At 40.2% G+C, this 27248-nt stretch overlaps 1 protein-coding gene across 4 annotated transcripts in view; it reads left to right on the top strand.

Annotated features, from left to right (window-relative positions):
• bsnb (bassoon (presynaptic cytomatrix protein) b) overlaps positions 1 to 27248 on the top strand; it is a 60072-nt gene that overhangs the window by 12116 nt on the left and 20708 nt on the right. For all 4 annotated transcript variants that reach the window (XM_077530728.1, XM_077530727.1, XM_077530726.1 and 1 more), the window contains exon 3: positions 6781 to 7560. In XM_077530728.1, the coding sequence (XP_077386854.1) occupies positions 6781 to 7560 (780 nt within the window). The remainder of the gene's footprint in view (positions 1 to 6780; positions 7561 to 27248) is intronic.

The raw sequence follows: 27248 nt of genomic DNA, 5'->3' as shown, positions 1-27248 counted from the left end.
TTGATTAGAATTGGTTTTACATTTTAATATTGATAGTGCTAAAATAATATTTCCCTACCAGTTATCCCATTCAAATTGCACACTGGATTTTGTCAGAGGTTGTACACAAATACTTTACTCAACATGCTTTAGTTTACATAGACACTTTGTGCCCAATCTGTGCTGAATCAGTTGACTGAAAGATTGCACTGTTGATTACAGTGCTGGTAGCCAAGGGACATTCCATATTTGGATTTTCTACTCCCAGTGTCTTTTTCCAGACTTTGATATAAAAAAAATAAAACACAAGAAATAAGCGGTTTCTTTCATATTCATCAACAACTAATGACAACAGCATTCGCGTTAATCAAGAATTAATTGAAGACTAGTCATTTGTCTCATTAAGTTACACTTTCTTCATGCTTATGAACAAAATGTCCTCTTCATTTAATCCATCACTGTAGTGGACATAACCAGCTCGAGTCAGTAGAGCGATCCTCTGATAAACATTCTAGATTTGAGACTTATTTAAATTACAGTATACCACAGACAGTCTCAGCTCTGTTAAGTGTCAACAATGCGACTGCAGACTCAACTGTGGATAATGATGACGACGTATTACGTGTATGTGTGAGTCATAGCTATATTTACACTACAGTATATTGTGTATATGCATGTACCTGTAAGCTACACAGCTATGAGGAAGATGGTGAATTCAGAGTAGAAGAGAGTTGGTCATTATTTCAGATGGGAAATATAAGCGAGAGCTGAGAAGAAACCGAACAATTGAAAAATCAAAGCTCGGAAAGATAAGGTAGTGCAGAAGGTCCCCAATGACAATGTGCCCCCCACTATAATACCGGGGAGCATGTGCTTCATAATTGGTCCACTTTCTATTAATAGCTCCTACCTTGCAGTGGTGGCTTGGTTCTAAGGTGCCACAGTAAAAATTGTGTGGATGGCAAAAGGTGACAGAATAAGAAGGAAAAGCATCATCATATATTTTAGCTCAGTCTTCCGCGTTACATTTAATTCTACGTTGATACGGCTCTTCTGAACACTCATATAAAGCAGTAGTTGACGAACACCCTTAAAAAACAAAATCTCGACCGAGTTTGGTGTTATTTCCCATGACGATGGTGTCAGCGGCTCCCATGCTTTCTGTAAAATGAATTGCTTTGAACAAGTCATGCAGTCATGACTTTTTAATGCATCTGTTTGAAGGTCGTCGTAGAACTGACTCTTTTTGTAGTCTTTCTCTAAACCAACAATCCCACGAGCTGTGGAACACTTTTAACAAATGCTCCCATGCAAAAAAAGACTACAGAAGAGCGCTATGTATTATCAGCATTATTCCCCTATATGACTAAATTAATCAAGTCGGTGGCCACATAGTTGACCGACCACACGCACCAGCAAACTTGGCGCATCTAATAAAATGCACTTTGAATTTATCAGCACTTCAGCAGTTTTTCATATTCATATTCATAGTTTTTCACCTGCATCAGCAATGTATGCTGTTAAGAAAAAAAAATCTTTAGTAGACATGAGACAGGACAAATACTTTGACAGTAATGAGAGATGTTATGAAAAATGTGCATGCAAAGAGATTATGCAACCTGATGGCTGCAAATCACTTTGCCACATCCAAAATGGTTGCGGCACTGACGTACTCAAGTAGTGGCCTATGTAGGCTATATGTGCTGGACAGTGGTTGTAACAAATTCAAGACCATTGACTGAGAATGGCATTGCAATAACCTGCTACTCTCCGTAGGGTATTAATAATAATTGGGCCCCCCATTAAAGCTGAGGTCTGTAGACGGATCTGTTGATTAGGTTATAAATAACATAGAATACATTTTAGAAGTGTGCATGCATATATAGTTTTGTTTTGTCATATGCTCACATGCTACCAGCAGTACTCAAAACTTGTCTTGTGATTTCCATGAAACATTATCGTAGGAGTTGGACCAGGTGAGAAAATGAGAGAAAGGATCCATGCACACTCTTAAAAAAAAAAAAAAGAAAAAAAAAAGTGACTTTGTTTATTTACATGGATCTGTATGCGACTTGAAAGGAATTGGTTTCTACGATGAAGCCAAAGGAAGCATTTCAGAAATGTTATTTAATTAAGTCTATTGTGCCTCAGGGTGGTTGGGCACCTAATTTCCTCAAATTCATTAAAATGTTGAACTTCACGCGTCTCCAGTCCACAATGAGAACCAGTGTTTGAGAAATATGGAATACAAAATAATGTGTGCAGTAATATTAGCTTTCACATCGAATCAAATATTTCTGTGGCAGTTTTTTCTTTCTCTTTCTGTGTGTTGCAAAAAGAAGAGAATGCATTCAAACTGAAAGATAATTATAAGCTTGATTATTTGTCACAAATGTTTTTAGCTTGACACTCTAATTTACTGAGAATCATTTCATGGAAAAAAAAAACCTTCAAAGTGAATAAATTCATAATTTATGACCATGCGTCCATGTTCATCACTATGCGGTAAATGTCAATGTTAAGCACATTTGCCTATAATGTCAAGCTGCAGCTTTAAGTGGACAAACAGTGTGAACTGGGTCAAGAATCCATCTGAGACTCTATAGTCTGAATTTTGCATATACTGAAATATGTTGCAAGGAGAACTGCCAGAAAGTAAATCTGGGACACTGGTTTAATTATTATCCCCTAACTCACTGCAATTAAAGTTTCTTCATGCTTACAATCAAATTGGATGGGGCACTTAAACAAGAAATCTTTGATGTTGCATATTCCTTTTGTTAAATTATGCAGTTTTTTTCTTGTTTTTGTTTTTTTACAGTGATCCTTTAGTGACATTTTGTGACATGGCAGTGAATGTTAGTGCAGTTGTTGATGACACATTTCCTTTGTTTAAAAGTAAGATATGGAATTGAGCCTGTCATGTCTGGGGTCTCTCCAGGGTGAAGTTCGAGTTCATGACCTGTTAAGTTTGAGTTCATGATCGTGAGGTCAAGTGTTTGTTATGTACTGATGTAACAAGTGTCTGTTTTGAATTGATGTAACAGCATCTAGTTTCAACTGGTTGACAGCTATATGATGTCAGGAGCTTTGTGATGTCAATCTTTAATCCTTTACTTAGTCACAACCAATCAGATCGATTCACTGTCTGTAGCGGCGGTCTGAGAAGTGTGTATGTTTGTCGGATTATTAGCACTGTCTCTCTGTGTAACGCTCTTTGTTTCTCGTCTAGTCAAGTTTGTTCCACACCTCTCAATGTGAATAAATAGTTAAAATCTTATTTGTGTCTGCGCTTTGGGATCCAACCTTCAACACATGACAGAGCCAAGGAGAATTCAGTAGACATAGCACGTTTTTTTTCTTTTTCAGAAACAGTTGCTCTATATTGCACAGGTGAGCATAAAGAACAAAATGAATCTCATAAACCACCACTTGTGCTAATCTCCAACATGTTGAGTAAAACCTTGGCCCCCCGCTGTACCTTCAAGACTCCAGCATACTTCAGTCATTTCATTACTACACATACTGTATAACCACTGCGCCCATTTTCACACATAAATCAAGACTGTTTAGTTAAGCGGCAAAGTAGAGATTGACACCGATAGGGAGTGTAGAGGCATCAGGAAGAATATCAATGTTTTTTGGCCCGATTCGAGCAGGACTAATGGGCTGTTGAATTACAAGTATTCTGATTGCATTGTGAAATCGAAGAAGGACATTGTCTCTTCCCTTCTTCAAGTTTGAGTCTGTTATCCAACTAGCTTCCTTGAGCAAGAACAAAAGTTGAATGATATTATTCAAGCTAACATGTCAGACTACGGATCAGAAATGGCACACAAAAGTATTAGCTTATAAATATTAAAGAAGTGAACTCTCAGACCTCAAGTTTTGGTTTTGGAACATCCAGTAGCTTGACGTTATGTGCTCCAAACCACCTCATTTGGGATGCTCTACATTTATGTTTTCTCTTAAACTTTTTGTGAAAGGAAAAATGGATATAAATTGTAGGTCCAGTTGTAAGAGAGGAGACAGGCTGCCAGTCTGGGATTAAAAAAACAAACAAACAAAAAAACCACACAAAATGGGCTCCAGAAATGTGGTAAATAAAAGGATTTACTGTTCTTAGAGTAGAGATAGCGGCACTATTTCCTGGTCCACAGTAATTCATTTTATTTTCCCAGACCCTCAAGGCCAAACAATCTTTATTTGGATTGGCACCAAATTGTACATCCTTATATACTCCTCTGTCTGCATATGGCTGAATTTTGACATTAAGATTTGTATTCAAATATTCTGTTTTCAGATCTTACACGAAAAAAAAACCACAACAAATGTTTTGGGGAAAAAATATTATGTTTTTCTTTTTTTGTCAGGAAATAGACAACAATCAAACAAGACTTTCTGGGACGTTAAGAGCGATCATGTTCCAAAGAGATGCAGATGAAGCAGGAGGAGGAAAGTCAGGAGCTATGTGAGAAATGTAAATATGGTAGAGAAATATCGATGGCAAGGTAAAAAGACAGACAATTGTAAAAAAAAGAAGAGACGGTGAAGGAGGACGGCGAGCCGCTATGCGCAGAGTGCTCGTTTTTTCCCTGATCGAGATCAGATTTCATAAAGATCCACATGATTGCCTCATAACAAGGGGGACGCAGAGAGAAATGAAATGGAGAGATGAGGCGGAGTGGAAGGCAGGGCCACGATGAAAGTGATAAATAGTTGCTTGCTGTCCCTGTAGCGGCATTCTTTGTTTTTCCGGTTTGTTTGTTTTTCCACCCCCACAATGAGCTTAACTTATTTGATTATCCCGACTGTAATTTGGAAAGGAAAAATAGAGACAGTGACAATGACAGAAAGAGGATTTTCTATTTGTGAATCTCTGATTGGATGATGTTTTGTTGCTCCACATTCAGTCGACATTGCTTCCCAGACTATACAGTTTTCCTGTTGACTGACAGAGAGAACCGTGACCTCATCACTCTTTGTATTAAGGATTGGCAGGAGACCAGACAGGGGCTCAGATGCTGCTGTGCGTGTGACTTCCTCTGTCTGTGCTACTGAATGACTGAGGGAGAATGACTGGAACATGCCAGTCTTCATTTGCATTTAAAATATTACACTCACATCGTATTACTTCATTGTCTGAGAAGCACCGCTTTCCTCACCTGGCCGTTTCAGCCGGATTCCCCTTTTCAATTGACTTCATTCCGTTAGTCTTACTTTGTGTTAGCTTACGTGATTAGTGCATCTGACACAGTGCCACTCCCAAGTGTGCCAAATGTCATTTTAGTCGATTCAGAGTTTCTAGGAGTAGTCAGGCGGGATCGCGTTTTATGAGGATTAGAGAAGCATGGCGGATTGAGAGTCAGTCCCAACGTTTTCATTTTATATTTGTGTTGTTGTTCTAGCTAACCATCTGTTTATCCCAAATTGCTAACAGAACTCTAAATGGATAACTACTTATGAACAGTAGGAAACGACATTAGTGACTAGTTGAATGGCTGAGTGAGTTAAAAATAGATAAACACGCTGATCCAAACAGTGGTGACATTATAATGTCCCCAATTAATTGGCATCAACAGAATTTGAGGTTCTTTCATTAAAAGCTTTTCTGACATATAAAACACTAGAGAGGCTAATGAAACTCATTGCCATGCTTGACCTCTCTCTCTAATACACACACACACACACACACACACACACACACACATATATATATATATATATATATATATATATATATATATATATATATATATATATATATATATATATATATATATATATATATATATATATATATATATATATATATATATATATATATATATATATATATATATATATATATATATATGTAATATGGATATTCACTCCATTTACCAATATTTATGATGGATTAACCTTTCATAGGCCACTCTTTACAATACTTAGAAATTCAGAATGTAAACCACAAGGCAACTGGACCTAAGTGTGATTGAACTGTCATGATATGTTGGGGTCCATTTTGAACAGTTTCCAAATATGGTCACGGCATGTATTGGCCATAAATCAAAGGCTGCTACAATGGCGAGGCAGCTGTCAAATCACCAGAGTGCCAATTATTATGTGTGTATATTACTGTATTACGGCCATGCGCCATCAGGCAGAGGAATGCCTCTTACTGACTCTCATCTTATTTATATGCCTCTATGGAGCCAAACGAAAAGCAAGAATTTTCTGCAGCAAAGATGTAAAGGAAATGACCACAGCGAAAGAAAAGAAGAACGGAATGGGTGGGAGGATTTTAATGAGGAAGGCAACACGTAATGAGACAAAAAGTGGAAAACGGCACAGAGATACAGAAAAATCACAAGGAAGATAACAAAATTTGAGGCTGCCCAGTTCTATTGAGAAAGCCCAGAAATCATTTTGCTTGTCAAATTTATGTCCTACATGTTTGTTTCTGGCTAAATGCTGTTTGCCAATAAATTCCCACCCGAAGGCAAAGGGCAGCTTAAATCCTTACTCAATTAGGGACTTTACTGTACATCACTCATGATTTAATTCAGTGCTCCTCTATACAAAATGTTTCCGATTCAGAGAGGATTGGAGCCAGTCCCTGCATGAATTGGATAAAGGGTAGGGAAGAAATCTTTTTATGTCACATAAACAGATCTCGAAAAGGATGACTTGTTTTATTTAATTAAAAAAATAGTTTCCAGTGTAGCATAGTGGTGGTCGTCTTCTTTATAGACTCCAATAAGAATATTTCGACATTTGTTTACAATATTTAACCGGAGCAAATTGTGTTTATTTCAGGTGCAGGAGTGGCTATGCCTGAACTGCCAGATGCAGAGAGCGTTGGGGATGGATATGACCACACCACGGTCCAAGAGTCAACAACAGATAAACTCTCCTTCTCATGCTGCCAAACCAGAACCCAAACCTGATGTTTCTTCCCAGCCTGTCCCTCAGACACAGACAACCCCTCAGTCTCGGCCAGGACAGACACAACCCGCTTCAGGCCCTTCTAAACAGACTGGTCCAGCTGGCCCAGGTCAGCAAGCGACAAAGTTGCCTCCAGGGGCAGTGCCTCTCCCTGGCATGGCCAAAGCTCCGTCACAGCCCGATTTGTCCCGAAACTCCCCCGCCCACCACGCCCACCACCCCCGCCAGGATCAGACGCGCAGCGCAGGCAGCTCTCCTTCACGACAGCCCCCACCTCCCGAGCAGACTTTTGGGAAATTATTTGGCTTTGGTGCTTCGCTCCTTAACCAAGCCAGTACACTTATATCTGAGACCACTCAACCTCAACAACCATCCCCAAAACAGGCCCCCAAACAAGGCGGGCCTCATGGTCCAGGGCCTGGGACACCGAAACACTCAGGACCTCCATCTGCACAACAAGGGTCTCGAGCGCCGCCTCAAAAGCAAGCCGCTCCTCCAGATTCCTCCAAACCCAAAGCTTGTTGTCCCCTTTGCAAGACGGACCTTAACATTGACAACACAAGTGAAGAACCCAACTATAACACATGCACCCAGTGCCACTCCAAAGTGTGCAACATGTGCGGATTCAACCCCACACCACACCTAGTTGAGGTAAGCTCCCGGTATGGTTTCATGATCTATCGATAAGCCTCTGTGAGAGATGCTGTGTCGTATCATTGCCCAGAGGGTTTTGTAGTTATGAATTTGGGGCTGTCTGTTGTCAGTGAGAAAATGTCAAAATCTCTGTGTGGATGATGAAGTGTTACGCTTCAGGTGCCGTAAAATGCCATCAATCGCTTCTTTTCGTCTCCCTTTGCTTCGGCTCGTTTCATGCTCCATCATAGGGTCTTTTGTGGAATTTGCTGAGTAATGTTTCAGGATGTGACACACCGTTTCAGTATGAATCAACAGGAACATGATGACGATGGGCGTTATACATACGTAATTTAATACATCGATATAAAATAATTGATCAGCCGTTGCCACAATGATTAGGCAGACTTTAAAACTACCTAGACTGTTTGTAGAAAAGTATTGAGACTCAGCCTTTAACACACATAGTAAATTATGTGGAGGAAATTATACTCTAGAGTCTGTTTGGTCCCACTATGAACAGTAAAATTTATATTTGGAAGAGAGTAAATTTTACTCAAAGTATTTTTAGTGTACGAGAGAATTTGCCTATCCCATGAAAAAAAACTATTAAAGAGTGTTCACTCAGAAATTCTAAGTATATTTTTCAAGGAGAGATTTTGACTAAATTTTACTATAGTTTATAAAAAGTTACACAAGGCTTGTTGTTGCCAAAAAGAATGAAATGACTTGCTGAGAGTAGATCAGTTTTGTGACCCAGATTTAATAAATTAAGACAAGCTCATCATTATTTTAGGACTCGTACATTTTGTGACAATTTTATAATGTAAAATGGGTGCCCTGGCTTGGTAAAGGTTGTTTACGACTGCTCTAATCAATAGGTTTTTGAGCTAAACCATTTAGTTCTCATTGTGTCTTAATGCTTCAGCTTACTGAGATAATTTTCTTTCTAAACTTATGCTTCTCTGCTAAAATTAACATTAACAGTTTGGGTAAGTGCTCATAGCAAATTCCATTTAGATCACGAAATCTGTATGTGTTTGTCTGTTATGTTGGAGGTTGAGATCAGGAGCATAAGCTCAAAAGTTGACGTAGTATACTATAAAAACTTTGGATGCAGTGGCAAAGACACAACATGATGACGCCGTCATAAATGTCTATGGGCCCTACACAAGTCAAACATCTCTCACTGCTTAACTGTGTGTGAAGACAAGCGGAAATAAAACTGAGACTGTTTAACTTAATGACCCAGAATACTTGACAGCTTTGCTTATTTCAGCTAAAACAGAAAATAACTTTGCTTAACATTAGCCTCAAGGCTAGATGGTGGTTGGAATGGCGGGAGTTGTCTGCCTTTTAGCGGTAATCAAAGAATCCATTCAATCAACTGATGTCCAATTTCACAATTTGCCCCTGGAACCAAATTAAACCCCACCATTTTGCCAATGTAATAATGTATTTTTTCTCAGTCCAGTACCATGGTAGGAATCCAATTGGTAACATACGAGATGTGCATAGACTTCCAGAGGTGCATGGCTTCAACAAGTCTAATTATGCAAATGAATTCCAATTGAATGACAGAAATAATCACATGCATTCTGCAAGTCATTGTTTTTTTTTTTTTCCATGGCCAGAAATTGTCTTCCTTGGCGTCTGGTTGTCACAAGCTCCAGTACAGGCCATTCATAGATCGCTATGGAAACAGCGAGATGGTTTTGTTTTTCCAGACGTCCCTTTCATGCTTCACTGTTTATGGGGCTAACAATCTAGCAAACTTTTAGACGACTTTTACTCTGTTATTACGTGGGTTGTTTTTCTGCTCCATTCGCTACGTTCCAAAGCTCATTGCAGGAAAGGGGCATTATTTTACAGAGCTGTGAACACGTTTTGTCTCTGTTCCAAGCAAACTGGCAGGTAGGATGTTCCTGAGTGTGCGAGTAAGACGAGGTTTTGAATTTCCAATCCAGCTTGATTTCCACAGTGTGTTTGACACAGTCCTCATCCTCTTCCAATCTCTGCAAACTTGACTGTTCTGTGTCTCAGCCTTGTTTTTTTTTTTTTCTCTCTCCCACAAGTGTCAGCAGAATTCAGCTGCCTGTCTCACCGACAAAACTGGAAGTAATTTATTATTACCACACCCTACCAATAGGGGCACCTTGTCTAGTTGAGCTGTCGAAACCTCATTCCCATCCATTTGAACATGCACAAGCATGGATGTTTATTCTTTATTTCAACGTGAAGTGAACATTGACTTTCACAAGGTTTTATATCACTAAATTTGTTTACCATAGGTGTTCTCTTAGTGTTTGTGTTGAAGTGAAAATAGTTTACAAACTTTTGCACAGTAAATTGTAGTAAATTTTACTCTAAACTGAGTCTGTTTGGTCCTACTTAAATAGAGTCAAATTTACACTTGGAAGAGAGTAAAATAAAATTAATTAAAAAAGTCACTCAAGGTTTGAGGAACAGACCCACAACTTCAGGTTTGGGAGACAGCCGATCTACTCCTGCTGTGTTAGTATATTGCTCGAGTCAGCTGAAAGTCCAAGAGATATAAGCAAACAGTAGAAATAGCTCCCAAGCTGAAGGTCATGAGTTAGTTCCTTAACCCTTGAGTGACTTTTATTTATTTATTTATTTTTAATTATTTATTTTACTCTTTCGCAGTGTAAATATTTCTCTAAAACTGAGTCTTTTTGGTCCCACTCTAAATAGAGTCAAATTTACTCTACATAATTTACTGTGTGTATAAACGGTTTGTAGTATTAGTTATGGCTCTCTAATTATGCAGACGTTTATGAACAAGGTAGTGATGTAAATTTTGAGCTACTGTTAATAAGGAAGTTATTGAATTTCCACTTTGGCGTAATACATTGTACAATAAATTGAAAATATAATGATAATGCAAATAGTACAGTAACACAGATTTTTTTTTTGTACAATACAAATATTGGCGCAAATATAGTTACTTCACAAGTGACAACATGCATAATTCATCCTCAAACATAGCCGTTGTCCTCTAATCTGTGACGAGACAATGAGAGCCAGCGTCTGTGTGAAAACAAGCGGAGGAGGAGAGAAGCGATCGAGGTGATAAATGGAGAGAAGAGGAAAGTGAAAATCTGAGATAATGAGTGTGCGGACGCCAACTTTGTTGTGTTGCGAAATATTCCTCATCAATTAGTGCCCAAAGTCATGTGCGGCTCATATACGAGATGCCCTTGCGTTTGGGAGCCTCTCCTCGTCCATTACGCCTCTCAAGGAGATTAAGAGCAACCTTGTCTCGTTTTTCTTTTCCCTGGAGTTTACAGTGCACTACATGCATCTTCATCTCTCGCAGGATGAGCGGGGAGCACATGCAGCAAAGTGCATGCTGAACCTCGGCTCTCGCTTGAATGTAAATGTATGGAAATGTGTGTTTGACATCATTTATTATATTCAAGTTGACCTGACTGTTTCACTGAGAACATTATTTGTATTTGTGCACAGATACGACTTGGTCACCGATTTCAACATATACACCCGGAGGCAGAGGCACTTAAAACATCATTAGTAAAAATATGGAATTTTTCACAGAGCAGTAGAAAATGTGTAGAGAAACATAGCCCATCAATTATTCAATGAGGGAGAATATTATAAATAGTTCATGCAGTGTGGAGCAGCGAGTGAGCTGTGTTTGATTTCTCGTGCCACATAAGGTCAATATGTTCGTGTGTGCGCACGTGCATGAGAAGAAAATTGAATACTGACAGTTTTCTCCTCTGATATGCATAAGCATGCAGAATTAAGGAATTAGATAATTGCATACAGCACGCCCACGGCCCTAATCAGGATAAGCAGTATGGACAAGAAAGTTTGCTTGCTGTTTGAGAACTTATATTTGCTCCGTCCTATTAGATGTTAGCCTCAAATACATATTTGTTCCCCTGACAGCACATTGAGGATTTATCCATCCATCCATTTTCTATACTGCTTATCCTGTTCAAGGTCACTGGAAGCTGGAGTCTATCCCAGCTGACTTATGGCAAAAGGCAAACTACACTCTGGACTGGTGGCTAGTCAGTCTCAGACTTTAATTTGACAAAACTTGTCCTTCTTGCATCTTCAATGGAAAGTCAACCAAAACGTTTTTTTTAGTTTTTTTTTTTATGTTGTGTTGTGATTAATATTGTGTTTGTGGAATATGAATAAATAAGTAAATACACCTGTTTTTATCTATCTCAGGGGGCAGAAATTTTGTCATTTGCTGTCAACTGAAAATTACATCACAGTTCCTTAGGGCTCGGGTAATGACCAATCAGGGTTCAACATGCGAATTTCACATGACCAAGCTCAGAAAACAGGTCAGCCGTGATTGGTTGATACCGGACCCTGAGCAACTTTGATATCACAGAGATGCATAAAAAGAGGATTTTGCTGCTAAATTCATATTCCACAAACACAATATTAATCACAATGGCGTGTTTAGACTAGTGAGGGTGGAACATATTATTTGTAAAGAAACCTTTGGGGTTGAGGTCCCCTTTAACTCATTCACTCCCAGCCATTTTCACTGAAGCAGCCCCCTTCGCTCCCAGTTGTTTTACTGGATTTTGACTGATTTTGCAAGGCCCACAGAATATTCTGTTCTATTGATATATAAACAGGGAACCTACCAAAAGAAAGATTAGGGTGTCTTCCTTCATCAGGAAAACAAAGTATATTTCTTTCCATTTCCGTTTTGCAGCAATGAGCATTGAATATAGCTAAGTTTAATCATTATTCAGAAATCTGTTGAAAACACTGGGGAAAAGAGCTTGTTGCAACATGGCCCTGGTTGATCTCTTATACTCTGCTGCCACCTGCCGGCCGCCTTTGTAAGAACTACCATTGCTTCAAGCATTCTCTTCAGTTCAGAGGCTGCATCAAAGCCTTCTGTATGTACTAAACATAAAAAAACAGTACGTCTCTGGGAGAATGGCAATATTTAAAATAAAACGTATTTATACGGTTTTGGGATCAAATGAGTCAAGGACTCGCTGTCATGCTCACACAAATGACAAATGACACTGACATTATAATAATCAACTAATATGGATGTGACTTTCAGTTTTGGGTCTTTCCTTTTTGCAGTCTTGTAACTCCAGTTTACTGAAGAGCTCTCTTACGGTCTCATTCTTTAATATCCTCAGCTGTGACAAAGCAATTATAGTCTGCACAAGGGCACTTTTTATCATTTGCAACACCATCTGCAATAACTACGCTTCAGCTCGTTTTGTGTGCCTGCAACTCAGGATGCAGTAAAAGGGTAAATGTTTAGCACATGATGAAATGTAAAGAGAAATTGCATATAAAATACGATATTTATTTCAACACCATTAACATTGCTCTGACTGTTGAAGCTGTATTCTCAGCTAATGATTTGTTTCTTCCAAACACTAATCCTAATTCCTAATCCTTTTCTCCATTTATCAATTTCTCCATTAGCGATTCCACACACGTCAGTGCACCAATATACTGTATATGCAAGACATATATTGTGAATACATTAGCAAGGCAGCAACGAGTATTGATGAGCATGTCATTCTAATTCTCAAACATGCTCGAAGTTTTTTCTGAAGGTTGGCACTGGCCTGCATCGCCCTCAGGAGTTCCTTCCAAAGCCAGATGGCTGGCGGCATCACGCATCCAAGCCTGCCGCGCGCAGCCTGGCTGCTCCCAAAGTGACGATGGTGCACTAGCAACGATTCAAACAGCCATCCGTCCCTGGTCAGCTGCTTGACGCCTTTTAATACTTCCATATCCCTTTGTGCAGCTTGTTATTCAAGCCGGCGTGCGCACGGATCACGTCGGCGACAGTAATTGAAGAAGCCGCATACATTTGAAGAATGCGTACATACAGTCTGAATTGAATGAATTCTAGTGGTTATTTACATAAAACAGAAAATAAGGCTGACCAGTTTATTTGCAAACAAGCAATACTTGTATTATCAATAAAACAAGGTGGACACAGTAAAAATGTGATCAATCTCATTTTGATAATATATTTCTGTTTTTATTTCCAAGTTTCAATGAAGCGATTAATGGTTAATCTGCAGGAATCTCACACACCGATTCTCTTATTTAAAATGGGCACATGTACTCATCGTAAAATGGCCATTAGGCCAGAAGCTTGCGCTCGTAAAACTGCTTCGTTAAAAGTAGGGACGTTGATACCACTCTTACATAAAATAAAGAAATAAATAAACAAAACAATGACGGATAATTTTAAAGACAGACCTACAGTATGTAGTTCAGTACCACTATTTTTTTTGTCACCAATACTAAGTACCGATGCCACTAGTACGTTTTATACATAAAATAAAAAATAAATAAACCAAACAATGACAGGATAGTCGATAATCGATCAATACCTAATAATACCTAATTGGTATTTGCCCTTCCCTATTTAAAGTAATCCAAATTGGGTTCAAAAGGGACTAAGCTAATGTGTCTCATTTCGACCGAGATTTGACCCAATATGTCGAGTCAAGATTCTGATCCAACAAGGGCTAATACTACCCTGATGAGTTAAAGCTGCCGGTAAATGGGTTACCACATTGTCTGTATAGCTGTGATTCAAAACAATTATTATCAACATTTTCTAAGTAGAAGAAGCAACATTCCCCTGTCAAGAGTCGCCACATCACTCGCATGATATTTTTGAAACAGTTTTAGCTCTTCAGCAAGAGAGAATTGCATTTAATATTTCATTGTTCTATACTGTTTAGACTTGCCGCTTCGTCAATTATTTGTGCTTTTTCCTACATTACATGAAAGTGATATAGTTCCCCTTGAACTTATTCATTCCCGTGATGCCGCAGTTGTTGTTCCCCGCTTGTCTCACTCAGTTGCCGACACATGCGCATGCACTCACATCCTCTTCTTGTCAGCACTCTTCTCCCTCCAATTGCATTCCTTGCTTGAAGACTACTTTCAGATGACATTGATTGAGTTGGCAATTACTTGTGGTTGGATTGCTCTCTGTTGACATTGCAACATAGATGCTTAGCTCTTTTGTTCCAGTGTGCGCAGTGTTTATTTTAGCAGCAACAGCAGGGAGAGCGTTTTAAAACCTCTGCACATAATACGATAACGTTGCAGGAGGTGATTTGGATATAATAGAAATAAACAGAGGCAGTGATTATAATGTATGTGTGAGTTGTGTGAGTAGGGGGGGGGGGGGGGGGATTTTTGATGGAGCTAATAGGCGAGTCTTTCTAATCTGTGTTGAGGGAGCGCAGTGATCCCCTCGAGTACAGTGCTTAACCCCCCTACACAACATTGTAATGCTCCACCTACACAAATAAGTGCCATTTGAGAATAGTGTGCCTTGTGGTGTGATTACACAAATACAAAATATCGTAAATATGTTCAAGTGGAACACATTGGAATGGCAAAACAAAAGTTAAGTATAACTCTTGCATTTCAGATTAAACAGGACAATTCTAAAATTCTATGCATGGTATGTTTAATCCGCAGAGATCTTGACGACAGAATTCATTGTGTGCCTGAGCTGCAGACAGGAAGTGTCATGATGTGGTGTCCAGCAGTGACTGTTCCCTGTTGAGATTACAGTATGTGGCACCCAGCACAGATGGCACGCTGGTTTGGTGGCTTAGATGACCGTCACTCTCATTTCAGAGATCTTGGCGTTTGGCACTGAAATGAAGTTACAGTGATTTCAGCTAAACTGCTATACCTGTATATCACTATGCTGCTCTTCAAAACTCAACACAACAACAACAACAACAACAACAACAACAACAACAATAATAATAATAATCCCGTTGGTGTCAACAGTGTGTAGGATTCAGTGCCATCCATTGGTGAGCTAATAATTCATTCATTTTAAAACCCCACTATTAATTTCAATATTATGCAGAAAAACATCTTCTATCAAAACAACGTACATCTTTTTATATATCGTAGGTCTAGTAGTCGCTAATTATTACATATGTCGCGCCATGCTTTACAGAAGGCAGACATGTTTCGCCGCCATCTTTCTGCTACAGATACCCGAAGGAGAAGAACGTTACGAATGTAGTTAGTCTCTGGTGGCGCTTGCAACTTGTGGGTCGACCACCGCTTACCTTCCACAGCTGGGGCCCGCAGGTGGCCATCACCGAGTCCCGTGCTTCAGGCTTCCGCCGCTTGTCTCCCGCTGCTTTGCTCTCCCTAGCTTTTGCTAGCTTCTCCCACTAGCCGCTCTTGTTAGCAACTCTAGCTAGTTCTTGCTAGCTGCTCTTGTTAGCCACTCTAGCTAGTTTTTGGTAGCCGCTCTTGTTAGCCACTCTAGCTAGTTTTTGCTAGCCACTCTTGCTCTCCAATCCCGCTAGTTCCTGCTAGTCGGGCTGCTCGCTCGCTCGCTCACTTAGTCCAAATAATAATTGGTTGTAATTGGTGGTAGGCTTGGGAAGTTCAGGCTCGCTGAGGCACCGTAGTGTGCGTGCTCAGAATTGTTGCAATCTATTAATTCATTGCTAGATGGCACTAAATCCTAAACACTGTCCGATTAAGGAAAAATGCTATATTGGGATAAGTAAAGTTTTTCTTTAAAATTAGCTGTCATTGGTTTTTTTTGGGGGGAGAAATTTATGAATTAAATGTATTATCTGGTACTTGGTATTATTAGTGTCTGTTTGGGAAGTGAGTACACGTAATGGTATCTGTCTGAAAAAGAAAAGTGGTATCAAACATCCCAAAATAATATACTCAAATACTAGTAATATAATATGTAACATTTGAAATGATTAAATAGAATAAAATAATTATTTTTATTGCCTTATGTCAGCCTTATTGTATTGCCGTCTTGTAATCTTAACAGTGAAAGAAAATTGATTGAATTGTGAGAGGAAAATGCATAAGTAGCACATTTTGACAGGACAAATGCATTTTTATGTGCCTGATTCTGCTAAGCCTCAGTGCAGCATGCAGTTCATTTTTCACGAGATGTCTCTGTAGTCAGCCTCCACCTGTTCCCAGTTTTGGCTGCGCTCGCAGCTCTTTTGATGAATGACTGTCCGAGAAGCATATAGAACTTAAATTACCAATCCCTCCCCCATCCTTTGCAGCGGTGTTTTATGCCTCTGCCATCCTTCTCTTACCTTATGAGTGAATGTGTCTCTGCGAGGCCTACAAGGGACCTCAGCATTGGCTTAATCACCTTTTCAGAACTCATCATCTTCAAGGCCCGGTGGCTATGCTAACGAGTTTTAGCGATGCTCCGGGGCCCCCTGGCAGCGCCGCGTCTATTCTCGCTGTCAGAGCCACGGAGGTGGGCTGGAGCACTCCTCCCACCCCTGCTTCTGGGTCCTCCTGTCTCAACACATCATTTCACCCGCCTGATGGGTGTACCCGCTCCCTCCTCTCTACAGCACCCCAGGCAAGCAACTACTCCCTAATGCGAGCATTAGGGACGAAGGGGGGTTCGTTTTGAGTGTTCTCTGTGCTCTTAGCTCGGAGGCTGCAAACACTAAAAGGCATGCGACACAAATTTGAGATTATGGAACGGAGGTGCGTGGTTGTATGCCAGCCGATGGGCCATGCAGCGGGAGATCTCCGATGAAAGGGTCAGGAGATTGACAGACAAAATGAAAGAGATAAAGCTCATTGATCGCTCACATATTACATTTAACCCCTTGCTAATCGCTCTGTGCTGCAGCTGTCGGGCAGCTGACCAGATCAGTTAGCTCTGAGCTGCGGGCTGACAACAATAACATGGCAGGCAAAAGTTAGATGAGGACATTTTGCCCAGCTAGCGATGGCCAACCCACTGCCTCCATGTAGCGGAAACGCTTCAGCTTCACTGTCTGCAAAGTTCAACTGCCGCAAGCGAGTACAATGTACTTAAATGGAGTCACTGTCGGTTGCGTGTTTGAATGCTGGAAACTGAGTCTGTCTCAAAGCCATTTGGGGATTTGTTTGCTTGCTTCAGACGTCCATTGAATATTTGCTGATAGGATTGTTAGTCTGCTTTTTCCTTACCTTTAGTACCTACCTATCAAGTATTTTTATAGGCTCTTAAATGCTGTTTCACCCCCAAACCCGCTTTAATTTTGAAGCCAGTAATTTCTTCTTTGAGTTAGAACTGTGCTTATTTCAGATATAAACTGAAACATTGTATTGAAATGTGATGACAAATGTCCTTTTTTTTTTTTTTTGCGTAACACATTGGTATGATCTCGGTACCCCGCATGATATACAATCCTTATTGCTCTTTGTTGCAATGCACAAATCTTTTGTAAAGTGCTTTTATAGGTATTTCCCCTAGACGTCAACACAATAAGATATGGATAAAAATCTAGCTCAAACATGTCAAATTAGTACCCAAATGCATTGTTGCTGCAACAGTGAATGAATCAGCTGAGACAATGGTGATAGTTTGCAAGCTACAAAGCTACAAAAGAATATGAATGAGAGTACATTCTTGCGTTAGCTGAAAGTTACTTTTAGAAACTCGTCTAATTTAAAACACGGGTACAAGAGACAAGCTGATTAATGTGTCCTGGGGACACACACATGTGCCAAGACACGCCTGTTTGGACGCATCTGCCCAACACAGCATAAGATTGGTTTGCAGCTTTAATAATAACATTTCCGAAATGAGATTAGCAGATAGAGGTTTGGCCCTATGTGAATATAGAAAAAGCAAATTTGAATCTTTCATCTTGTTGCGTCGCCACGGGAGAGTAAGAACAACCCATGCTCTGATGCTACCGACAAACTACACAATTATTGACAGGTGCATATGCCTCATTTATTCAGCCACCTTCTCTTATCGCACTGCCATTTAGCCTGAATGCTAATTAAAGCGGCAAAGGTGGAGAGAGCAGAGAATGACTCATGAAATGTGACTGCATGATCAATGAGATAGTTGCATTCAGAATACTGTGCTGTAAATGGCTGATTTTTAAAGAAAGACTGCAGAGGAACAAACAATTAATCATATATCGCTGGTGTTGGGCCAAATCCTAGTACCTCTGAAATCGTCACTTTTCAGGAGACCCCAAAAATGTTTTTTTCAACCGTTAATATTACATCATTAAAGTGAACAAGATATTCATAAAAATGACAGCCACACATGTGGACTGACCAAAAGTATAGATTTTTGAAAAAATATGAAATTTGCCTAATTATGACTGATGAGGTTTCGGCCCTATACGCCAGCGATTTATACGGATTATACACATAGAATTATGGAATTTTGTCATTATGTCCAATAGGAATTAATAATTGTGGTATACTTGTACTACATGCGGTTTCCTAGCAAACAGAGACTATATACAGTACTATCAATCCCCATGCAAATCATATGAAAAAATAGCTACAAGAGTCTGAATGTGTTTATTATTTGACTTTGACCTTCACAGTCAACAGATTACATTGTGTTCCTCTCAATGGAAGTCATGCTCAGTCTATAAAAGTATACAACATTTATTGAAAAAACAAACAAACAAAAAGACTCTTTCCTCGGTGTGTGATGATGATGCCCCCTGCCGAGGTGGGCCAGCCTTAACACTCTGTTTGGGCTGCATGCAAAAACGAGGCACCTGTTGCCCCTAATTCCTGAAGCAAAACGACATAGACATGAATAAATGACCATAAAAAAAAAATCTCGACCCTGTTTTGCTCAGTCCCTGCAGAGACTTGCTTGACAAACAAATGACTGACTGTTCATTGTCTTGCAGCAACACACTCTCTTTGACAGATTATCAGTTCCAGACTCAAGAGGCGATATCATGCGCAGATAGAAACTGCAATTGGAAAATGTTGTTTGGCTAAATTGTAATATGAAAACATGAATAAATTCATTTGCGTCAGAAAGGATTTATGATCGCTATAAGCCCAATACTCCCTTGTCCTATTTTCTCTATTTCAGTGGAGGGGAAAAAAATCTAAACACTCTTGTGGTTTAATGGCAGTATAATGCATCAATATAAATAAATCACTAGAATACAATTTATTGCCATGTGTCTTTATGTATAACCCTAACTTAAGTTACAAATATTTAATTTATTTTGCTGCAATATTAATGTTGCCTTAGCAAGTTTTATACTAGTACAGTACAAATGTTAGTGCTAATTAGCAAGCATGCTAACATCCCATAAAAAGGTGCAGCAGATTTCCCCATTGTGGGAGTAATGGTCAAAATTAAACTTAAAAAAACAAAAAAACGTTAGCACGTCCCCCTCCCAGTTCTGAGGGCTCCTGGGTGGAGTTTGCATGTTCTCCCCGTGCGTGCGTGGGTCTTCTCCGGGTACTCCGGTCTCCTCCCACATTCCAAAGACATGCATGGCAGGTTAATTGGGCGCTCTGAATTGTCCCAAGGTGTGCTTGTGAGTGTGGATGGTTGTTCGTCCCTGTGTGGCCTGCGATTGGCTGGCAACCAGTCCAGGGTGTCCCCCGCCTACTGCCCAAAGCCAGCTGAGATAGGCTACAGCACCCCCGCGACCCTTGTGAGGAATAAGCGGTCAAGAAAATTGATATTTCTTATCTTAGTTTACGGCACCTGTTCACCTATTGATATCAATGAAGGCATATTTCTGGATTGCATAAACAGCCCAGCATGTCTTCTTCTAAACTTGCTATCGTATATTATTGTCATATTCACCGCTAATGAGCCTGGCCATGCTACGTGGAAGCGACTGCGACCGGGCTTGAGTGCTGCTTGCTCTGTGGATGATCCTTCATTTCCGCTCTAATCCACAGGCCTGAGCACGTGTCCCCATTGAAGGAGTCGCGCGGGGGGGGATTGACCTATATACCTGCTGACTCCGGCCGACCTGTCACAGCTGCGGCGTGGCGTGGCACAGCCTGGCACACTCCCGTGACATGTGCTCGCTCACGCTTCACACTGCGCACTTACTTGTTGTAAACCGCTGTTCATTCAGACCGCGCTTTATACAGTTACAATGATTTAAAGGGCTCAGGGAGAGTTTCTCACGCTTGGCTGCTCTGCAAAATATCACTGGATGAAGTGAAAATCTAAAGCTGTGTTAGATTTTCTGCCTAGATTGCAACTTTATCCGCTGCACTTTTGCATGTTGTGTTACAGGGTTGTTATGTACCCATTTTGTGGCATCAAATGCTTATGTGCTGACTGAGCCAAGCATATTTACACACTCACTCTATGTTTATCCCAAACTCACCCTCTCCACACCTGCCTTGGGAAATATGCCAATGTCCATGTGGTATTTGTACTGACCTCCTGCTCTCCTCACCTTCACTTTTTAAATTAATTATGATCTCCTGTGTGGCGTTGAAAAATTATTTTGAGTAAGTTGCAGCTATTATGAAATGTTACATTTTTTTTTTGAGTGCCATTATCATAGCTTTGAAGTGTTGTTAATTTGACACGCTAGAGTATCGTTAATAACCCTGCCAAATATAAACGTTTCAAGAAATCGGCAAGAATATAAAGCTTATTGTGAAAAATCAAGCTGTTATCGGTGTGTTTGGTGAATGCTCTGAAACCGCCATGCTCCACTGTCAAACAAATACCACTTTAATGACCTAAAAAAATGGATGCTACTTCATGTAGCATCGCTCTTATGCCTACAAATCCCTATAAATCCACCGCTGGCTGGAATACATCCCACCTGGATGTTGTGGAGCTTTCCACACTTCAACAAGCGGAGCTAGCCACCAGCTAGCTTGGAGCTAACAGATCTGTGTTTAGTACTTATAAGTAAATACTTGTGTGAACAAAGGCTCTCGTTTTTATATAGTGGTTGGTTAAGGGGTAGAAATATGCCCAATGCTGAATTGCATATCTGGGCACTGTAACCTGTGAACAGGCATAAAAAAAAGCAATGCTAACAAAAATGTAATGCTACTCAACAGACTATTGTTCTCAACAATTGAGTACTATCTTCAAACATGTATATTTTTTAGAAAGAAATCTCTAAATTCATTTAACAGGGTGATTAAGAGAAACTCAAATTCCCTACAATTCAGAAACAGATGTGTGTTTCAATTCGCACAAAAACCTGGAGGCTGAACGTGATATCGCATGATGATATGATTAGCATACCCCACTAGCTCATTTCAGTTAGCATCAAAGCACTACTTGTGTATTTTTCTCTAATACTGTATGTACTTACTTTTTATACAGTAATCAAAATATCATAAACACCTTTCAGTGTTTGTGCATTGCTAATTAAAGTCTGTAGGTGTACCTACTGGTGCGGCCAATGAACACCCAAGAGTGACAATGGTGTGAATGTGAGTGTGAATTGTTGTTTGTCTTAGATTGGCTGGTGACCAGTCCAACACTGTGTCTCCAACAAAGTCAGCTGGGATAGGCTCCAGCAGCTCACCTATAATATGATGAGGACATACAGTATAGAAAATGGATGGATAGATTAACCTAGTGTGCGCTTATCATAACCATACTTATTTCTTCAAAACACCAACAAATGTGTTTCTGCCAGTGCAGAAAGGTTTTCTTGTCGCCCTCTTGTAAACAGCTAAACTGTTCATTCTTTCTGAGGTATGCAAGTACGCTTTAATGACAGCTGACATTTATTGCTCACAGTTTGCAGTCTGGTTACTGGCAGAAAGCCTACGCAGGCGGGGGGGGGGGGGGGGGGGGGGGGGGGCTAACTCTTGCTGTGACTTAACTGACAGCTAGGAGGGCAACACCGAGGTTGTCTGCCTGCACGTTTTCAAGGCCTATACGCTTACATAAGAAACCTATTCATGTGTTCTGTAGCTATGAAATGGCAATAAAGTACTGTGTATAGAAATGGTGAAAATGAATGAATGAATGAATGAATGAATGAATGAATGAATGAATGAAGCCCTCTCCCAAGTGGAATATTTAGCAGGTTGCTCAAATCTGGCTCAGGCACCCGTGAGTTTGTTATTCTGCACTGTGCTTTCATGTTACTGTGTGGGCGTGTGTGCTCCCACAGGGATCCACATCCCCTAATGGAATTTTGCACTCTCTGGCACCCTCCATGGGCGGGAAGTGTGAAAGATTTCCCCACTCCCTCAGCAGGACTTGTGGCTCAATTATTAGTGTCCTTTCTGCAGTCAAACAAACAAACAAATCTCTATATGTGTATGTATATATATATATATATATATATATATATATAATTACGTCATGCATATGCAAAGACAGACACAGATGCACTTCTCAGGGCTATAGTGTCTCAGAGGCATCCACTGGGAGCTGGGATCAATCTGTGAGAATGGGATCAATCTCTCTGACCTTTTCCTTGTGGTAACCCACAGTGTTTAATCTCTCATTATTTCAGCAATAAAAGGGCAGCTTTTCCGGTTGCGAGTGGCTTCTATGCCGGTGGTTCAGTTTCTACTTTTGTCTCTCATGCCAGCAACCACGTTCTGCTTTGTCAACTGAATTTCATAAAGCCTCCAACTGAATTTACATCTGCTATTGCATCACAATGCCTCCGCAGAATAAATGCAATTCAAGTCATAAATTAGGCTCGGCCTGCATCTGCCTACAGCGTTTAAGCTCATTTTCTGGATATATGGTGTATTATCTGCAGCAGAGACTTATGACTGTGGGAAAAATGCAAAAGGAGGTTCAGAATACCCCAGACAGTATACTGTATTAAACATTGCATTTTTGAATGTAATTCCAACATATAATAGTATCAGTCAATGTAAAACTTGGCAGAGTTAAAAATATAGGCACAGTATTAGCCTTCTGTTTGATTTATTGTTTTGACTTTCACCAAGGAGGCGCGTCACGGTGCATGAGTGGTTAGCATGTCCGCCTCCCAGTACTGAGGACTTGGGTTCGAGTCCAGGCTCCGGCCTTCCTGGGTGGAGTTTGGATGTTCTCCCCGTGCCCGCGTGGGTCTTCTCCAGGTACTCCGGTCTCCTCCCACATTCCAAAGACATGCATGGCATGTTAATTGGGCGCTCCGAATTGTCCTGTGCTTGTGAGTGTGGATGGTTGTTTGTCTCTCTGTGCCCTGCGATTGACTGGCAACCAGTCCAGGGTGTACCCCGCCTACTGCCCAAAGCCAGCTGAGATAGTCTCCAGCACCCCCTGCGACCCTTGTGAGGAAAGCGTTCAAGACAATGGATAGAAGGATGGACTTTCACGGAGGAGGTTATATATAGTTAGGTTACTACGTGTTAAGTCACCCCCCCAGACGCTTCAATTCGGCTAATATCAATGGGATGTTTTGACTTTTAGTGGAATTTTTGTGGATTTGTTGCAGCGCAGCTAGCCCAAACAAAGGTGTTAAGGGACAAAGAAGAATATACACAGGAAGTTATGTAATTTAAGAGGCCTCAAAATCAACGTCTCCAGACTTTGACAAACATTACTATACTCTTTTGTTGTTTTTATGATTCATGATTATTAACTTCTTTTTAGACTTTTAACGCTCTTTTTACACCATGGTTAGCATTTGTTTTGAACGTTCATAGTGTAACAGCAGTTGCTTGGAATGTATCACCAGCGAAAAGTGAGGTAACACTGTATTACATTCTGGAGCTATCCAGCTAGCTAAAACGCTATGCAATGCTCTTAGTGACAAACTGATGCTCATATTTTAATGGATAGTAATGGGCACTACAGGCTCCAAACTTAATGGACAGATTAGTGTGTAGTCTTGTCAGCTGCATCTGCGTTCCAGTTGAGAGCCAAGGTGAAGTACACTCTCCAGCGAGCAGACGAGTTAACCTCCTGCCATTTAACGAGGTTACCAATTCCCTAACGAGATGATGTCACTTACAGCCTGCTGCTCCTGACACACAGACACCCCTGCCCACACACGTATGCGCGTTAAGCCCACACACAAATGCAAAAAGTCAAGTGGATTACTGTTAATAGCGCAAAGTGAACCATTTCTTCAATTTTGTAGCTTAAGCTGGTTTATTTCCACCTCATGTGCTGTAATGGTGCCGAATTTACTTGGGGAACGCCATGGTGAGTTTTTTGGTCTTTTCTTAGGGAGGTAGATGTCTGTATCGTAAACAGCTCCTGCTATATACCAGCTGGATTTTCTGCATACAGTGTGGGAAGAGGTGGGAAGCACAGCGCATATTCCGCACCTCCACACCGGTGCTGAAGCACTCCACATGAATAATTTGCCACTCTGATCCAGTTTGGTCTTCTCATATCGCCACTTCACGTTTTGCTGATTCAGGAGCAAAGGGAAAGTTTGGCTCCTCAGGAAGATGTATGCTTTTGTGTCAAAGTATTTTAATGAAATCAACTCTACTTGAATGCCCAACTAGAACCTATAAAAGGTTGATGATGACAGCGAGTATTTCTGGTAGAATTACGTCACTGGCTATAAAGTACTGAACACACAAGACAACATAACTGAAGGCATCTTTTGAATTTGGTCACATAAGTGAAGCATTTCTCTTATATTTCAAGCTAAATGGTTTTCCCCACCATCAATAAACGTCTTCATCATGAAAGCAGGTTTGATTATGTGAGGAATTGGTGAAAGGTGTGATTTTAGGTAGGAGTGTGTCATCATAACATACTGTGTCTTTACTAATCACTAATCATATGTGGGTCACAAAGCAGCAGAGGCTCACCAGCATTTCGACACAGCATTTTTATTTTTTTTAACGTGTGAAAGTACCGGCACAGATGGTTGGTTTTTAGAGCGCACCTGTTTATATATAGCTTCTCAGTAGAGCACTTGAGAGAAAAGAAAACAAAGCAAGTCTGTCTGTTTGGTTTGTCAGTTGCTCCATCATCATCGTCATCGTCATCATCATCATCTTAGCTGAAACAACAGATTCCGGTGGACTTTGGTAGAGCCAAGAAAATGTTTGCTTGTATGCAAGACAAGCATTAAAAATTACTTTTCTTAAACTCCCTGTAAAGTGAAAATAAGCGCATCTCATAAAATAGAATAATGTTGCTAATAACCCTACCAAATTCAAATGGCTAAAAAAAAAATATACAAGATGAGGCTTCAAATCATGAAACATTCTCTCCCCTCTCAAACACTGAATGTGCTGAAACCACAATGTATATCCGGTTAAATCCACCGTTGTCTGGAATATATACCACCGGGTTGTTGCAGGGCTTTCAACAGCGGGACAACTGATGTTAGCGATCAAGCTAGCTCAGGAGCTAACCGCGGCTACTTTCGGCTAGCATACTTGCAACAGGTTTGTCCGCGGTGTCTCTTTGGTGTTGTGTTAGTCTGTGGGTCCACATAACAGAGACTTATGAAATATTAACCTTTTATTTAACATGGTAGTACAAGTCATTTAGCCTGTAGCTTACACTACACACTACATGACAGCCATTTGAGCACATACTGTACTTCCTGCTAGTTATGTACCAAAATGCTTTTTTGTCCAAACATATTATGGTACCTTGAATAACACAAAATGAGTAACAAAAAGGAATTTAAATAACAACACAAAGCTGTTCTTTAAATTGTGGCATTCAGGGAAAATACATTTCCGCAATGTATGCATAACTAGCTAGCTAACTGCACGTTGTAGAGGGAGAAATGTGCCAAGTAATCATAAATAAGTAACTCACTATTGTGCCGGATAACTGCTGATGCATAGGAAGGTTCTTAGTTCTTCTTTAGTGAGGAAGTGGGGACTCATAACTCCAAAGCGAATTAGGCGGTGGCGTTTTAGCCGCGCCGAAAATCGGAAAAACTGAAACGTGAATAATGAAATGCTGTATCTCCACAATTAGGTACTACACAGTTCTAAGTCTTTGCAAATCTTCAAACACGCATAATGTATTGAGAAAAAAATCTCGAAATTCACTTAACCATGTCAACAAATAGCACATTGAAAATTTCAGAATATCATCACTTGACCCATTCCTAACTATACTAACTAAATTAAGCATGATATGAATATCAAAGTACGATGTGAACCAGACAACAGTTGTTAGGTGCAACAGAGTTTGACACAGACACTCCACTCCTGTTCTTTCACTACAGCTTTCATGCACAGGAGCTTTCATCTTGATGTGCTTTCAGGCCGGCAGAGCAGTCATACAACAAAGTGGATAATGTTTATGGTGTCTGATCTCCAATCAACAGCCGAGCAGTAGGACAATAGTCAATGTCTTTTTTTGGCATCATTACAGACTTAGTTTGTAGAGCACAAAAGACCGTATTGTTTGTGGGTCTCATGATGATGCCAATCAATGCACTTGGCATGTTCCTATTCACTGAATGGCTGCCAGCCTTGACTCATTCTTTTTCTCGCCTATAATGTACAATTTTATTTAACATCCACATTAATTGAATACTTGATACTAGTTTGTTGCTGTGTGCTGGAAATGCCACAGTATTGTATTTGAAAAAGCAATTATCCAAATTAAATTGACGCCAACAATGTCTTCTAAAACATTTGTTAAATATTGACATTAGTCAGTTTACAAGAGTCATCAACCCTCTGTATAATTAGATGTGTTATTGTGCTTTGTTTTGTGTTGTTATGCAAGCCTTGACAGACTGCCTCTTCAGACCTCAGGCAAAGACGATCCTTTTAGAAACGGAGAGCAGGGTTACAAACATGGCGCTGCCGCCTCTCATTTCATCTTTCATAACCTGTAATATAAGCATCACATTTCATTGAGCTGCCTCATCGATCTGCCGCACTGACCTGATATCGAATCCGTGAATGTTCAATTTGCTGCCGGTGAAGGTTTTTCTGCCTAGCCTTTCAGTTGTGTCAGTGTTTATATTTACATATGA

This window comes from Festucalex cinctus, chromosome 8 (assembly GCF_051991245.1).
Source record: "Festucalex cinctus isolate MCC-2025b chromosome 8, RoL_Fcin_1.0, whole genome shotgun sequence".
Taxonomy (NCBI): Eukaryota; Metazoa; Chordata; class Actinopteri; order Syngnathiformes; family Syngnathidae; genus Festucalex; species Festucalex cinctus.
The sequence above is the reverse complement of the archived record's forward strand: the minus strand, read 5'-3'. Positions and strand labels throughout refer to the sequence as shown.